Raw genomic sequence first — 17,647 nt, forward strand, 5'->3', positions numbered from 1 at the left:
GAAATTGGTCCATTTCTATAGTTTTTCATCCCCTGTGTATGGAAAAACAAGTTGAGCTAGCCCTGTTTTTATCCTATAAGACAAGAATATTTAATTAAAATGTTTCAATAATAGTCATTTTAAACTATGATGATCTCTGTTTTACAATTTTGTTTTCATTGAATGTTTTCTATTAAATAAAGCTTATAAACTTAAGGGAGGGGGTGTTATCTCTCTGCACAACACATTGGACCCATTAATGGTAAAGCACATTTTCAACAGATTATTTTTCCTTTGGCAAAAAAGATCAGTAATGATAAAATAAGTGTTTCATTTGACAGTAATGCAGCCAGAGCATATTGCACTTCTTTGGTTAGGTATCTGACATATTTTTGTGTATTGCAAAATCAGAAACTTCTTAAAAATGTCCATGTATCTCTCTTGTCTCCTGGCATAAAGTTGATATTGTTTAATTCTCCAACCGCTCTCTTTAAAGTTAATCTTTTAATTATTTCTGGGGGAATTCTGTGCCAAAAAATTAAAAATTCTGCAAAATTCTGCATATTTTATTTGTCAAAATAGCACAATATAATCACACCAGTTTCAATTATTTTTGGTCATTTATTTCAAAATACCTGTCAGCAAGTATGTAACAATACAGACAACAAAAAAGATTCAGGAAATGTTTTTTGACAAATAGATTCCTTACTAGGTATAATACAGAACTCTGAGTAATAATTCATATAAACTGTAATACAGAACCATATTTCCCCCACCCCTCAGAATTCGTGCAAAGGCTTGGAGGAGCTGAGGGAGAGGGAAGAAAATTGCTCCGAAGGAGCCTGGGTGTGAACTTGGAGGGTTGTTGATATGGGTGGGAAAAGTATGGAACAGGTTTGTTGGGGGGGCAGGGAGGGTTGTTAGAGAGCTTCCCCCATTCAGACCCTGGCTGACCCCTAGCCTCTCCCATTCAGTCAGGCACATCTGCCCTGTCCCTGTGTTTTTCCTGCACCCCCATGTGTCCTTGCATGCCCTGGCCACATGTGTCCCTCCACCCCCACTCAGACACCCACTCCCCCCATCCCCATGTGGCTCTGTAGCCCCTTCTCCATCCCCATGTGTCTTGTGCCCCCACCCAGCCACTCCCCTGTCCCTATGTGTCCCTGTACCCCTCCCCCTATTTCCCATGTGTCTCTGTGCCCCCAGTCAGCCACTCTCCTGTCCCTGTACCTCCTTCCACTGTCCCCACGTGTCTCTGTGCCCCCACCCAGACTCTCCCCTGTCCCTATGTGTCCCTGTCCCCCCGTTCCCTGTCCCCATGTGTCTCTGTGCCTCCACTCAACCACTCTCCTGGCCCTATGTGTCCCTGCACCTCCTTATCCCCTGTGGCCCTGTGTCTCCACTCCCATTCAGCCTCTGCCCCAGTCTGTCCTCTCTCACTAGCCCTTATGAGCTCCTGTCTGACCCCCCCCCAGCACCCCACATTGTCTGTCTCCCCATAGTCCCTGTCTCCTGACCTGGCCCGCTGCCAAGAAGGCAGGCTCTTTCTCTTTCCTTGCTGGTGGGGAGCTGCTGCTTTGTTCTGTCGCCACAGCGCTGTCTGGTGGGTAAAAGGCGGAACTGCAGAAGTTATTTCCTGCTGGGAGCTGCTGCTGTTCTTGCGCCACAGCGCCATCTGTTGGAAAAAAGGTGGAACTGCAATAACATTTCGGCAGACGCTTTTTTTTCTGCGCAAAAAAATAAATATATGCAGGTCTTGTTAATTATGCACACACGCAGTAGCACAGAATTCCCCCAGGAGTATTTTAATGGAAGTTTTTGTGGTGTTAGAACGATTTAGAAAATCACTTATAGCTGTGGCAAAAAAGTATCTTAAACACTGTATGTGTTTAAGTATTTGGGTTGCTCTTCCCTCCATTGCTACACTTTCCCACATGTCTGCTGCCTAGTATTGTCCTCCGTACTTCCCTCTTCATGGTGAGAATGGATTCTGAGACCTGGAAGTGTAGCTTCAGACTCTTCCTCCCGAATGTCTTATGTATACAGTCTACTCCTGAGTGAATTCTGTGCCAAAAAAATTAAAAATTCTGCACACAGTATTTTAAAATTCTGTAAAATTCTGCATATCTGATTAACACCATATAATCACACCAGTTTCAATTATTTTGGTAATTTATTTCAAAATATCTGTCAACAAATATGTCTGTAACAACACAGACAACAAAAAAGATTCAGGAAATCTTTTTTGACAAATAGATTCCTTACTAGCATATTAATACAAAACTTTGAGTAATAATTCATTTGAACTACAATACAGAAACCTATTTCCCGCACAGTTCAGAAGCAGTGCAAAGGCTTGGGGGAGTCTGGGCTAATGGAGGAGCTGAGTGAGAGGGAAGTAATTGCTGGGAAGGAGTGAATTTGGAGGGTTGTTGGATATGGGTGGGAGAAGTATGGAACAGTTTTTCTTTTTTTCTGGGGCGGGAGGGAGATTGTTAGGGAGTTGGGGAGCCTCCCCCATACAGACCCTGTCTGACCCCCTAGTCACTCCCATTCAGTCAAAAACATCTGCTCCTGTCTCCATGTTAGCCTGCACCCCTTCTCCCCTGTCCCTATGTGTCCCTGCACCCCCACTAAGCCATCCCTGCAGTCCCGTCCCCATGTGTCTCTTTACCCTCCTTTCCCCCGTTCCCATGTGGCCCTGGACCCTCACTCAGCCTCTTTCCTCCCCCTGTCTCCATGTGTCCCTGCACCCCCAATACCATTCAGCTCTGGCTCAATGCTGTCACTCCACTTGCTCCTGTGCCCCCACCCCAGCCTGTCTCCCCCACTAGCTCTTCTGAACCCCAGTCTGTTACCCCCCTACCCCCAGCAGCCCCATGTGCCCCACTCTGTCCGTCCCCCCCCATATCCCGTGCTTCCTCACCTGGCCCCACGGTAGGGCACTGTGAGGAACACAGCCTCTGCTCCCTGCCTCTGTGCGGCTGGCTGCTCCAGTGCGAGAGCCGGCTACCTTCTGTTCTGGTGCCACAGCAGCCCCTGGTGGGGAAAAGGGTGTAACTGCAGCACCTCTCCGGCTGAATCTATTTTCTGTGGTGTAAAAAATACCTGCGAGGGGACATATATGCATAACATTGGGTATTATGAGATGACTACACCATCTTTTAATTCTCTTATTCTTAAAATTTTCCACCATAAACCTTCTTCAATTAATATAAATTTTGGGACGTTTGTGTTTAACTCTAAAGTCAAACTTATTTCAGTAGGAGAGATCTGGGTCTCTGCTACTTTGTTATTAACCTTGTTTAGAATATAAATCACAACATTAACTATAATGTTATATCCATTCGGTATACTGTGTCCATATAGAGTAAAATATCCTGGATGCTGTATAGGCCAGCTTCCATTTCGCTATATCCCTTTATCATAACCACATGGATATAATGTTCATTATTTATTGTATTGGAAAATTGGTCTGAAAACAACAAGATGCAATTCAATAAAGGCAAGTGTAGAGTACTTCACTTAGGAAGGAGAAATCAAATGTACAACTACAAAATGGGGAAGTGAGTTGGTAGTACTGCTGAAAAGGATCTGGGGGTTATAGTATCAGAGGGGTAGCCGTGTTAGTCTGAATCTGTAAAAAGCAACAGAGGGTCCTGTGGCACCTTTAAGACTAACAGAAGTATTGGGAGCATAAGCTTTTGTGGGTAAGAACCTCACTTCTTCAGATGCAAGACTTGCATCTGAAGAAGTGAGGTTCTTACCCACGAAAGCTTATGCTCCCAATACTTCTGTTAGTCTTAAAGGTGCCACAGGACCCTCCGTTGCTTTTCTGGGGGTTATAGTAGATCACAAACTGAATATGAGTCAGTAATGTGATTCAGTTGTGAAAAAGGATAATATTCTGGAGTGTATTAACAAGAGTGTTATATATAAGATACAGGAGGTAATTGTTCTGCTGTGTTTGGCATTGGTGAGGCCTCAGCTGGAGTACTGTGTCTAATTCTGGGTACCACACTTTAGGAAAGATGCCAAAAAATTGGAGAGAGTCCAAAGGAGAGCAACAAAAATGATAAAAGTTTTAAAAAACCTGACCTGTGAGAAAAGATTTAAAAAACTGAGCATGTTTAATCTTGAGGACCTGATGTGTCTTCAAATATGTTAAGGGCTGTTACAAAGAGTACGGTGATCAATTCAGTGATCAGTGATCAGTTCTCCACCTAAGGTCTGACAAGAAGTAATGGGTTTAATCTGCAGCAAGGGAGATTTAGGTTAGATACCAGGAAAAGTGTATTTAAGCTCTGGAATAGGCTTCCAAGGGAAGTTGTGGAATTCCCATCATTGGTGATTTTTAAGAACAGGTTGGACAAACACTTGTCAGGGATGGTGTAGGTTTTTACTTGGTCCTGCCTCAGCGCTGGGGTCTGGCATTGATGACTTTTTGGGGTCCCCCCAGCCCTACATTCTATGATTAGACCATATACTAATCTTGTTTTTCTGCATCTGGACTATTTCTTCCGCTCTCATATCTATCCTGTTGTATTGATGATGCATCTTTGAGCTGCCCTGACTCTTGATCTGATTGATTCCCAGTGATTTCTTTTTGACTTCTAGGACCAATGCCTTTGATCCCATTCAGATTATTCTTGATCTGATTCACCTATTCCCATGACTATAAGTACCTGTTTACCTTCTTTTGGATCTGTCCTTCCATTTAAATGACTGTCTAAATGGGAACCCCCATTTGTATCTTATGTAGTTCTGTCTAAGAATTGTGGTCACCTGGTCACTCTTCACTTTGTAAGGGATCTGGGAAAATTTGTATCAGCTGATTAACAATCATCAATGGTTCAGATGTCTCCCTCGGTATTTTATCCTTGTCTTGATAATAGTGTAGACAGACAGTTACATCTCTTGATCTGGAGCCTGCTGGGGGCCTGAAGACAAGGGGTTTGTGAACCCTTTCAATTTGAATGAGCTCTTTATTGCCCTCTTTTAATATGGCATGGAAAATATTGTCCAGTGTGTCCACCTTCTATCCTGCTTTCAGAGTCTTGGCTACTATAGACTCCGAATTATGGGAGAACTGAGGGAAGGATCACAGACACTCTGTCCTTTATGTCCTCACAGGGAGCATGAGGAGGCACAGGGCACACTGTGGACAGAAGGCCTCAGTGGACACTGCTGTTTAAAAGAATCCAGTCTCTCGTGCATGAGGCTCATATATACCTAGAGTGGAAATCCACACTAACAACACCTTGAAGAACCACAGTTACTGTATAGTAGGCAATGGTTCTTTCTGCCTTATTAGGGGAGGAAGGCCAGTGTCTGAGTCAAAGTTAGAGGTTCCAATTATGTATAGATTAAAAATAAAAGGAACATGTATTATAGGTGGGGCTGGTATCACTTGTTAAGGTTGACCAACACTTTCCATTATAATACTCTGTTTTCGTTTGATTATAACTTTGCCAGACTTTACCATTTGGGCTGAATTTTTCCATGCTGCGTTCTGTTTCTGGATGAATTTTTCTGGAAAACTTCAGCTAAAATGTTGCAGGCATTTCCGAGAACGAGGCTAAGGAAAAGATATGTTGTTCTGCTCATAATAGAAGTTACCAGAACTTAATTTGAAAAGCCCTAGTGCCTCCATGCTTTAGGGTAGGGTTTTGAAATTTGGTAAGGGAGGTGGGCTTTGTCAGGGATATGGCTTTTGATTTCCCTATGAAAATCTACTCAAATTTGTTCATGTTTTAAACCTTTTAAATATCACACTTAGCACATACTCATTGGAGACTTCTTTGATTTTAGCTGCTAAATTCCGAAAGATTATGACCAGGCTGGGCATGTTCCAGGCTGAGCAGAACTTTTCTTGCAATTGCAGTTCTGGTCTGCTGTGGTCTCTTCTATGTTGTCAGTGACCACCTGCTTGCTTGGCCCAGGCAGCATATGTGGGAGGAAGCTGATTTTCAGAGAGGACAAGAGCTGGACTTGCAGAAGGGTGGGTGTGGAGGAGTAGATTGAAAGGAGGAATCGGGCAGGGAGATTGGGACTGTAGACTGGCTGAGGAGTAGTGAGGGGGAGACTGGGAGTTGGGAGAGACTGGGTCTGGAAGCTGAGGAGGGAAACTGGGATGCAGAGACTGGGAGCCAGTAAGTGCTGTTGGGGAGAGACTGGGATCAGATGAGGCACTTGGGTGGGGAAGGGCTGGGATTGGTTGGACAAGGAGACTAGGTATTGTGCAACCAAACAGCAGGCAATTGAATTCTGTCTACAACTATTGTTTTGTGTTCCTGCAGGATTTAACCCATGGTCAGTTGTTTGCCAGCAATACAATAACCACTAAACCTGCGGATAGTTATATATATATATATAAAAACACACACTCTCACAGATTTATACAAATGCCTTCCATGTTCTTCTCACCAACAATACATATTACTTTTCTGGATCCATTTGTTTAATTTCTCCAGTCAAAGCAAAAATACTTAGAGGGTGATGAATCAAAAATGCCCAATTTTTGTTGTTTAAATCAGTTGATCTATCTAGGTTCTTATACCACCTCCCTCACCATGCTCTGAGTGTTGGATGGCAAGATAAGATGATCTGGGAAGGTTGTTGCATTCTCAGAGGCATCACTTAGAGGTCTAATCTTCAGGTTTGACCTATCTAGATTCCAAGGAATAACAACAATTCAAATCCAGCTAGCCATAGCCTATTATTTTCCCATGATGTAACTAAATGGAGTTCAATCAATTTACTGTATTGAAGGTTCTTCTGGATGAGATCTTACAAACACAGGTCTCACATGCTGTGTATGTACATTAAAGATGAAATGAGGGAAAATTTATCACTCATTATGATGATTGGAAGAAAGGTGAAGTCTTAACTTTGAGAGACTTGTGGACTAGACTAAGAACTAAATAATATTTTAACTTTTTTTTCTTTACAGAATATCTTTACAAATCATACTCTGGATGTAAATGTAAGGTGGTTAGCTGTGCTGTACTTTAAAAATGGAATTGACCGCTATTGGAGGCGTGTAGCACCACAGTAAGTTGTATGTTTCCTTTGTTTACATGTTAGAGTAGATTTTGTTGCAGTTTCACCACTGTTAAACAAAAAATTATAACTGATAGGAGGGAAGAAATGTGTGCCTTGAAGTTATAGATTTATATTAATTTTCAGCACTAGAAGGGATGTGAAAAAGCCAATAACTCATTAATGAACTAGTTTATTCATACTTTGGCACTTACAATTTGGTCTGTGTTGCGTTGCTTTTAAGGACTGTGTTACACAATCTAGTCATGTTTACTATATTTTGGGATAGGCACTGAACAGTAGTTATCTGAAAGTCTTAGTAATGGCAGACATTTGAAAACGTTAAAGGCTCTTTTGGATATTTTATGGGTACTCTTATGCTGAATGAGTCTAGAACTTGTACTGAAGGTGTATGTGTCAGATTTACAATACTCCGCTTTTTTTTTTTCCCCCTCCACCGGCGACCCCCCCATGTGTCCCGATATTTTCTTCCTCTCATCTGGTCACCCTAGATGTAGACTTTGAACCATTCTAAAGTCTGTGAGCTCTATGCTAAATTTATGAAGTGTATTGTTCTTGCCATGAGGTGCATTAAGAGGTCTGCAAGAGTAGCTTTAAAAAAATCCTTTTATATAGCAAAAAGAATATCAAGATATGTTAATTAACACATCTGTCATCTAGGATGCAATCTAATTTACATATTTGTGGAGAATCAATAAGAACCGTCAATTATTGCTCTCCAAAAAGTATTTAAATAAATTAATAATCTTGGGTCTGTGCTTGGGCTTCATGGGAACTCCCATAAATCTAAATTTCTATTCTATTGATTCTACCAGAGCTAGCCCCCCCCTTCTTGCTGAGGTAACTGGAACACTGGAAATAATCTTCAGTTCTTTTCTTACCAATAACAAACTACTGAAACAGGAAAAGAATATGAAGTTACATAACCATAATTTCTTTGCAGAGTTAGGCAGTTGAGTGGTATGCAATTAAAATACATATTGCCGCAGAGCAACAACTACAATACCAGTTTTCTAAAGGTATCCTTCTTAAAGGGTTCTCAGACTAAAAAGCTCCAGAGATCTCTGCAGCAATCTCTCAAAGAAAAATGTAACAGGTAGTAAGACTCACTAAGGCATGTTTGCTTTGTGAGTAGATTAAGAATAACAATATTCTATATATTTGTACACACAATTATTTTTAATAATGGTCTTTTGGAGGAAGTGACCATAACCATCTTGTAGTGTTAGAGGTGAAGAGAATGGGAGATCTTCTGGGGCCACAGGGAAGACAATAGCCCCTATTTTATAGTTGAAGAGTTTTATGGAAAATGAGAAGGTGACTTACTGAACTCCGTTAGGCCCCTCCACTCTTCCCCAGGTCTGGGGAAAAGGACTCGGGCATAACAAGAACTAATGTATGTTTGTACCAGGGCTGACTATAACTTCTTTTCCTCTAGTTGCTGATCTAAGCAATACTAGTTCTAGCTACTAGACTGGGTAATGGACTTCTTCTAAAGCAGATTTAATTGTTTGTACAGCACCTGGATATGTTGCAAACATAGTAGTCCAGCTGCTTAAGCTTGATAAGCATGTACTTACATGTCTTATTTGCAGCACTTCATATCCCCTATTCTAGGAGAGATTGTGATTTCTCCTTTTCCTTTTGTCTGGCATCTTCTTACTTTGACAATGTTGTGTCTCTAGCAGTGTCATCACTTCTCTTCCTAACATAGACACAGCATAGCATCTGGGCCTCTCAAGAACACAGAAGGTAACACCTGGCTTCTACTTGACATGGAGGCTTACAGCTGCCTCCTCATGGCTGCCTGTGGGCTGTTCAGCAGCCTAGAATTACTCCTGAGGGAATTCTGCGCCAAAAAATAAAAATTATGTGCACAGTATTTTAAAATTATGCAAATTTTATTTGTCAATAAATAAATGTGGCTCCAGCATGGCAGTGGGGAGCACAGGCCACTGAATGCATTGAGGTTGGAGATCACCCTGAAGCCCCCACCTCCCCCAGTATAGGGACTCGGCAGAGAGGCTGCATCCGACCCTGACACAGTGCAAGGGCCGGGCCTGCCCCAGAAACAACCTGGGGCCCTGCCCCTCTTTGCCAGGTGCACCAGGTGTAGGTAGGCAGACTCAGCCCAGCAGGATTCAAGTGTGGAGGGGCTTAGTGTGGGGGGATCCAGGTATGGGGAGAGAGGGTTCTGTGTGGGGCAGGCTGGCTGTGGACAGCTCAGTGGGAGATCTAGATGCAGAGGGGCTCATTGGGGGCAATGGGACTCTGCAGGGGATCCAGGTGAAGGTGGTTGGGGCTCAGCAGGGGAGGTCTGGCTGTGGGGAGATGGGGGTGTGTGGGGCTCAGTGTGTGGGTGGGGTCCGGGTGCTGGAGGAATGGGGCTTGATGGGGTGGGGGTCCAGGTGCAGCTGGTTGGGGCTCAGTGGGGTGGGGGTCTTGGTGTGTGGGACTCGTCGGGGGGGGGGTCCAGGTGTGGAGGGATAGGGCTTGTCAGGGTGAGGGTTCGATGGGCCTGCTTAATGGGGGAGCCCCAGCTGCTGCCGAGGTGCCCACCCATGACTTGCCTCTGTTTTGGGGGGGCAATCCCCCCCCAAAACTGCACCCATGTTTTCTGCAGGGAAGCACAGGAATTCTGTGGGGGTTGGGGGAGCGTTTTCTGCAGGCATGCAGTCGTGCAGAATTCCCCTTGGAGTATCAATGTCTGTAGTGCTGAATGCTATGGCCACTTCTCCCTCCTGCTACAAATACACCCCCCATGCCAGGGGCTGAAATAGAGCAGAGGTTATTGCCCAGCCTGCTATGGCCTCTTCACAGCTCCCTGTTTGTCGCTGGAGTGGGGCAGGGGCTATAATCTGGCCAGTTGTCTCTAGGATTCTATCTGTTACACATTCAACACTTCATTAAGCTGATGCTTTTCCTGCTCCTAATTTTTTCTCTGGGAAGCTGTCCTCTTTTCTGAGCTTGTGGTCCTTTGCTGCATTGTTTTCCTTGCTGTTGTGGATTGCTTTTCACTCCGTTCTTGTATATTTGGTGCCCCTCAATTAGGTTATTGTGGTAGCAACTTGAATAATGCTCTCTTACACCAAATTTGTGTTTGGATTTGTGAGTGCTCAGGATAAGTAGTCTTTCATCCTGGATTTCTGTGGACGACAAAAGAAAATACTTATTTGAATAAGTGAATGCCTCAGTTTTTCCTCTTTCCACACTTCATAAAACATCAAGACAAGTACCCCTCTTCCTCCTCTCCTGCCAAAAGAAAAGAAGTGTTTAATTGTCCAAACCTTAATGATTTCAGTACCTCTGATGCCAACTCCTGTCTTTCTGGCTTCCAACTGAAGCAATTTAGTAGTGTTGCCTACCCTAGCTTTTCAGTCCATGAATTTTAGCACTGAAGTGAAGTTAATTTAGCAAATGGTACTATAGTCACTTTCTCTGTTAAATACTTATTTTTGTCCATAACTTAGTTGTAATATAACAACTTAAAATATTAAGGGAAGATCACAATCTCTCTCTTGGTTTTTGACTCTCCAGCAAGTCTTTTGCAGTGGGCTCAACATAATATGGATGGGCAATTCCATCCAGCAGATGTCACTGTTGCATCACGTGAGCTGCTTATCAATTGAGAAAAAAGTGTTCTGTAAACATGAGTTTCTTGTTTTTAAAGTGTCTTGAGACATTTTATTACATGTAACTATTAATGAGCATATTTTTGCTTTTTTTCTTCTGTTGTGCACTTGACAGTTCTTAGAAAGATCAATACATTCAGGATAAACCTCAGATACGTAACTTGTGCACAAATCAATTTTTCAAGTGCTTTTTAGCACTTTGCCATATTTCCTTATCATAAGATGTTTGTGTGTGAAGATTTTTCTCCTGAATAGTCCATCTTCTCCTACTTGATCCTGTAGTAGAACCCTAATCCTGACTCTTTCATATTGTGTTTATTTATATGAAGGATGAGTTGGGTGTATATCTTTAACAGATATGACTATTGTGGGATTGAGTGTAAAGAAAATATGGCACATGAGATGAGTTCCCGTTAAATAACACACAATATAAATGAAAAAGTATTATCAGTTAAATTTCTTTTTTATGCTTTCTGTTTTTCCCAAGAGTATCCTGTTGGGCAATTACCATCCAGCAGATGTCACTGTTTACTTTTAAAATGAAGATTAAATGTCTTAATTGTAAGCACAGTAGCTTACAAATATCAGAAAATGTCACTCAGAAGTGTAGGCTTTTGTGATTGGCTATTTTTTAAGACATACTTGATATGTCTAACTTAGCAGTTCTCAAACTTCATTGCACTGGAACCCCCTTCTGACAACAAAATTACTTACGTGACCCAGTGGGGGTGGGTGAGGAGGAAGGGAGGAATGAAGCCCGGATACTGAGCCCTGCCGTCCCGGGACAGGGTGGAGCTCAGGCTTCAGCTTCAGCTCCAGGTCCCAGCAAGTCGAATGCTGGCCCTTTCAACCTCATTAAAATGAGGTTGCGACCCACTTTGGGGTCCTGACCCACAGTTTGAGAACCATTGGTCTAACCAAATAAAATTATGGTAGTGTCTGTTTTTTTAAATGGCATCTGGATACTTCAGATCAATAATTGGAATTACTGTTTCCCGAACATATTTTCCACTTTTATAGAGCTATTCAAAAACAGTAGGGTAAAATTTTGAAAAATATCCATATCCCATTTCCAAAAAGATACTTAGGCATCTAAGTCTCATTGAAAGTCTATCGGACTTAGGCTCCTAAATGCTTAAATTCATTTTGAAAATGGGACTTAAAAGCACTTTTGAAAATTTACCCATGTACTATAAATTTGTCTAAATTAATCTGGGGAGTAGGGGAGAGGAGAGTACGTGTGATGTAGCTGGAGAGGAATGTTGCTGAAAACTAGGAAAATTGCTATAAATGTTTGATGTAAGAACACATCTCATTTTGTTTTGTATTGTATTAACTTGGACCTCTAAGGCTTGTCTAGACTAGGCTAAAAGGTGTATTTTTAAGATAACAAGTTTTAAGCAATAGGGAACTTAGTAGTGTTTGTTGGGAGAACTGAATCCTAGAAGGGAGTCAGTCTGGCTAGTGTCTGGTACGTTTCTCTCTGTTGCTTGAGAAAACTGTGAAAAGGAATGTAGATTCTGGAACTGTCAGCAAACTCAGGAAGATAACACTGGTTCATTTAACATTTGCAAGTGTCTCTCTGCAGCCATAAAGGCTTGATAGAAACAATTTAGGTGAAAGCTTACATTCTGCTGAAAATGATCATTTAGGTCCTTTGCCAGAGATCTTTCCATGTGCCAACAGTTAATGTGTGAATTTTTTTTCCAGGCCCTGTATAATCTGTAAATCCTGATAAAATGTTTTAAAATTCCTTATTTTGAATGCACAATATGCCATTGTCTAACTATTTTTTCATTCAGACTTCTCTAAAAAAGATATAACTACAGTTGTGTGCAATATGGTATGTTACAGAAGTGAGAAATGGTTAAATTATATAGTAATACACCTCTCCCCCGATATAACACTCTCTTCGGGAGCCAAAAAATCTTACCGCGTTATAGGTGAAACCGCGTTATATTGAACTTGCGTTGATCCGCCGGAGCGCGCAGCCCCACCCCCCCGGAGCACTGCTTTACCGCGTTATATCCGAATTCGTGTTATATCGGGTCGCATTATATCGGGGTAGAGGTGTATATAGTCTCAAATTGTATAAGAAGTTACGTAAAATAAATGTGAAAGGAAGGCTTAAAACTGTATTTGCATAAAAGTTGACCATAGAGCCTGGAATTTATCGTCCCTAATCTATTTTTCTAGTAAGTTATTGCTACATATATCAATAATTTTCACTCAAATGCTGCCTCTTCAAAAGGACCCTCAGTTTTCCACTATAGCAGGGGTAGGCAACCTATGGCACGTGTGCCGAAGGCGGCATGCGAGCTGATTTTCAGTGGCAAGCACACTGCCCGGGTCCTGGCCACCGGTCTGGGGAGCTTCCCAGAAGGCAACTTGGTTCATTCTCGTTGAGAACAATGGGAGATTACAGGCCATTTTGATTGAGGACAGTTCTTGAGTTTCTGTGAAGGAAGTTTTATGCTCCTGCCTCTGCTGACAGATAAATTTTCAGTTGTGAAAATCAATGGCAAAAATGACTTATTCCTAAAATTTTATTTTCTAAAGCTACTGTTGGCTCTGAATCTGTTCAATATAGAGAGCGAGAGAGAGGGGGAACATACATGCAGCTGTATGTAGGTAGTGCAGCACGGAGGGAGGCAGGGAGAAATTAAGGTCTCTCTGGGTATGTCTACACTACGAAATTAGGTCGAATTTATAGAAGCCGGTTTTATAGAAATCGGTTGTATACAGCCGATTGTGTGTGTCCCCACATAAAATGCTCTAAGTGCTCTAGTCGGCGGACCACGTCCACAGTACCGAGGCTAGCGTCGACTTCCGGAGCATTGCACTATGGGTAGCTATCCCACAGTTCGCGCAGTCTCCGCCGCCCATTGGAATTCTGGGTTGAGATCCCAATGCCTGAAAGATGCAAAACAGTGTCGCGGGGGGTTCTGGGTACCTGTCGTCAGGCCCCTCCCCCTCCATCAGAGCAACGGCAGACAATAGATTCGCGCCTTTTTACCTGGGTTACCTGTGCAGACAGCATACCACGGCAATCATGGATCCCGCTCAGCTCAGCTCACCGTCACCATATGTCATCTGGGTGCCGGCAGACGTGGGACTGCATTGCTACACAGCAGCAGCAGCTAACTGCCTTTTGGCGGTAGACGGTGCAGCATGACTGATAGCTGTGGGGCTGGCAGCCGTAGGGCTGCATTGCACCAGCCCCTTGCCTTTTGCCTTTTGGCAGTAGATGGTATATTATGACTGGTATCCATCGTCGTCATATTGCGGTTCGATCAGAGGCACCTGGGCAGACATGCTCAGTCCTATTGAACTGTCTTGATGATGATGGCTACTAGTCGTAGTATGCTATTTTCTGCCAAGCGCCCAGTATTTTCTGCTAAGCACCCAGAAGAGGCCAAGGGCGATCTGGGTGCTGGCAGACGTGGGGCTGCATTGCTACACAGAAGCAGCCCCTTGCCTTTTGGTAGAAGATAGTATATTACGACTGGTATCCGTCGTCATCGTACTGCAGTGGTTATCAGTCATGCTGCACCGTCGGCTGCCAGCTTAAGATGTAAAAAATAGATTTGTTCTGTATTCATTAGCTTCCCCCTCCCTCCATGAAATCAACGGCCTGCTAAACCCAGGGTTTTGAGTTCAATCTTTGGGGGGGCCATTCTGTGTGACAGTTGTTTGTGTTTCTCCCTGATGCACAGCCACCTTTGTTGATTTTAATTCCCTGTACCTGTACGCCATGTCGTCACTCGCCCCTCCCTCCCTCCTTCCTTCCCCTGGTCCGTCAGATACTAGTTTCGCGCCTTTTTTCAGACCAGGCGCCATAGCTAGCACTGGGATCATGGAGCCCGCTCAGATCACCGCGGCAATTATGAGCACTATGAACACCACGCGCATTGTCCTGGAGTATATGCAGAGCCAGGACATGCCAAAGCAAAACCAGGACCAGCCGAGGAGGCGATTGCAGCGCGGCGACGAGAGTGATGAGGAAATTGACATGGACATAGACCTCTCACAAGGCACAGGCCCCAGCAATGTGGAAATCATGGTGTTACTGGGGCAGGTTCATGCCGTGGAACGCCGATTCTGGGCCCGGGAAACAAGCACAGACTGGTGGGACCGCATCGTGATGCAGGTGTGGGACGATTCCCAGTGGCTGCGAAACTTTCGCATGCGTAAGGGCACTTTCATGGAACTTTGTGACTTGCTTTCCCCTGCCCTGAAGCGCCAGAATACCAGGATGAGAGTAGCCCTCACAGTTGAGAAGCGAGTGGCGATAGCCCTGTGGAAGCTTGCAACGCCAGACAGCTACCGGTCAGTCGGGAATCAATTTGGAGTGGGCAAATCTACTGTGGGGGCTGATGTGATCCAAGTTGCCAGGGCAATGAAAGACCTGGTGATATCAAGGGTAGTGACTCTGGGAAACGTGCAGGCCATAGTGGATGGCTTTGCTGCAATGGGATTCCCAAACTGTGGTGGGGCCATAGACGGAACCCATATCCCTATCTTGTCACCGGAGCACCAAGCCACCGAGTACATAAACCGCAAGGGGTACTTTTCAATGTTGCTGCAAGCCCTGGTGGATCACAAGGGACGTTTCACCAACATCAACGTGGGATGGCCGGGAAAGGTACATGAAGATCGCGTCTTCAGGCACTCTGCTCTGTTTCGAAAGCTGGAGGAAGGGACTTTCTTCCCGGACCAGAAAATAACCGTTGGGGATGTTGAAATGCCTATCGTGATCCTTGGGGACCCAGCCTACCCCTTAATGCCATGGCTCATGAAGCCGTACACAGGCAGCCTGGACAGGAGTCAGGACCTGTTCAACTACAGGCTGAGCAAGTGCCGAATGGTGGTGGAATGTGCATTTGGACGTTTAAAAGCGCGCTGGCGCAGCTTACTGACTCGCTCAGACCTTAGCGAAAAGAATATCCCCATTGTTATTGCTGCTTGCTGTGCGCTCCACAATATCTGTGAGAGTAAGGGGGAGACATTTATGGCGGGGTGGGAGGTTGAGGCAAATCGCCTGGCTGCTGATTACGCGCAGCCAGACACGAGGGCGGTTAGAGGAGCACAGCAAGGCGCGGTGCGCATCAGAGAAGCTTTGAAAACGAGTTTTGTGACTGGCCAGGCTACGGTGTGAAACTTCTGTTTGTTTCTCCTTGATGAACCCTCCGCCCCCCCCCCCCGGTTCACTCTACTTCCCTGTAAGCCAACCACCCCACCCTCCCCTCCCCCTTTCAAGCACCGCTTGCAGAGGCAATAAAGTCATTGTTACTTCACATTCATGCATTCTTTATTAATTCATCACACAACTAGGGGGATAATTGCAAAGGTAGCCCGGGATGGGTGGGGGAGGAGGGAAGGAAAAGGACACACTGCAGTTTAAAACTTTAACTCTTATTGAAGGCCAGCCTTCTGATGCTAGGGCAATCATCTGGGGTGGTGTGACTGGGTGGCCGGAAGCCCCCCCACCGTGTTCTTGGGCGTCTGGGTGAGGAGGCTATGGAACTTGGGGAGGAGGGCTGTTGGTTACACAGGGGCTGTAGCGGCGGTCTCTGCTCCTGCTGCCTTTCCTGCAGCTCAACCATACGCTGGAGCATATCAGTTTGATGCTCCAGCAGCCGGAGCATTGACTGTTGCCTTCTGTCTGCAAGCTGACGCCACCTATCATCTTCAGCCCGCAACTTGCTCTGTTCATCCCGCGATTCAGCACTCCACCTCTCCTCTCATTCATATTGTGCTTTTCTGTAATCAGTCATTGACTGCCTCCACGCATTCTGCTGTGCTCTGTCAGCGTGGGAGGACATCTGGAGCTCTGTGAACATGTCATCCCGCGTCCTCCGTTTTCTCTTTCTAATCTTCACTAGCCTCTGTGAAGGAGAAACATTTCCAGCTGGTGGAGGAGAAGGGAGAGGTGGTTAAAAAAAGACACATTTTAGAGAACAATGGGTACACTCTTTCACGTTAAATTTTGCTGTTCACATTACACAGCACATGTGCTTTCGTTACAAGGTCGCATTTTTCCTCTTATATTGAGGGCCTGCCGGTTTGGTGTGAGAGATCACTCACACAGTGCCAGGCCACAGATTTCGGCTTGCAGGCAGCCATGGTAAGACACAGTCTTTTGGCTTTTTTAACCTTCTTAACATGTGGGAATGGTTTCAAACAGTAGTGCTCTCATTTCCCATACCAAGCACCCATTGGGTTGGCCATTTAAAATGGGTTTGCAATGTAAAAGGAGGGGCTGCGGTTTCAGGGTTAACATGCAGCACAAACCCAACTAACTCCCCTCCCCCCCACACCCAGTTCTCTGGGATGATCACTTCACCCCTCCCCCCCACCGCATGGCTAACAGCGGGGAATATTTCTGTTCAGCAGAGCAGGAACGGGCACCTCTGAATATCCCCTTAATAAAATCGCCCCATTTCAACCAGGTGACCGTGAATGATATCACTCTCCTGAGGATAACAAAGAGCGATAAGGAATGGATGTTGTCTGCTTGCCAGCAAACACCGGGACCATACGCTGCCATGCTTTGTTATGCAATGATTCCAGACTACGTGCTACTGGCCTGGCGTGGTAAAGTGTCCTACCATGGCGGACGGGATAAGGCAGCCCTCCCCAGAAACCTTTTGCAAAGGCTTTGGGAGTACATCCAGGAGAGTTTTCTGGAGATGTCCCTGGAGGATTTCCGCTCCATCCCCATACACGTTAACAGACTTTTCCAGTAGCTGTACTGGCCGCGATTGCCAGGGCAAATTAATCATTACTCATTAAACACGCTTGCTTTTAAACCATAAGTAATATTTACAAAGGTACACTCAACAGAGGTCCCCTGTGTGCCCTCAGGGTCTGGGAGCACGCCTTGGGTGAGTTCGGGGGTTACTGGTTCCAGGTCCAGGGTGATAAACATATCCTGGCTGTTGGGGAAACCGGTTTCTCCGCTTCCTTGCTGC

The 17,647-nt window shown here is 44.7% G+C and overlaps 1 protein-coding gene across 1 annotated transcript in view; it reads left to right on the top strand.

The window, feature by feature from the left end:
- Positions 1-17,647, top strand: part of IPO11 (importin 11) — a 250,011-nt gene that overhangs the window by 12,985 nt on the left and 219,379 nt on the right. The window contains exon 4 of the mRNA XM_065406414.1: positions 6,932-7,032. Coding sequence (XP_065262486.1) covers positions 6,932-7,032 — 101 coding nt within the window. The remainder of the gene's footprint in view (positions 1-6,931; positions 7,033-17,647) is intronic.

This window comes from Emys orbicularis, chromosome 6, assembly GCF_028017835.1.
Source record: "Emys orbicularis isolate rEmyOrb1 chromosome 6, rEmyOrb1.hap1, whole genome shotgun sequence".
In the NCBI taxonomy this organism is placed as follows: domain Eukaryota; kingdom Metazoa; phylum Chordata; order Testudines; family Emydidae; genus Emys; species Emys orbicularis.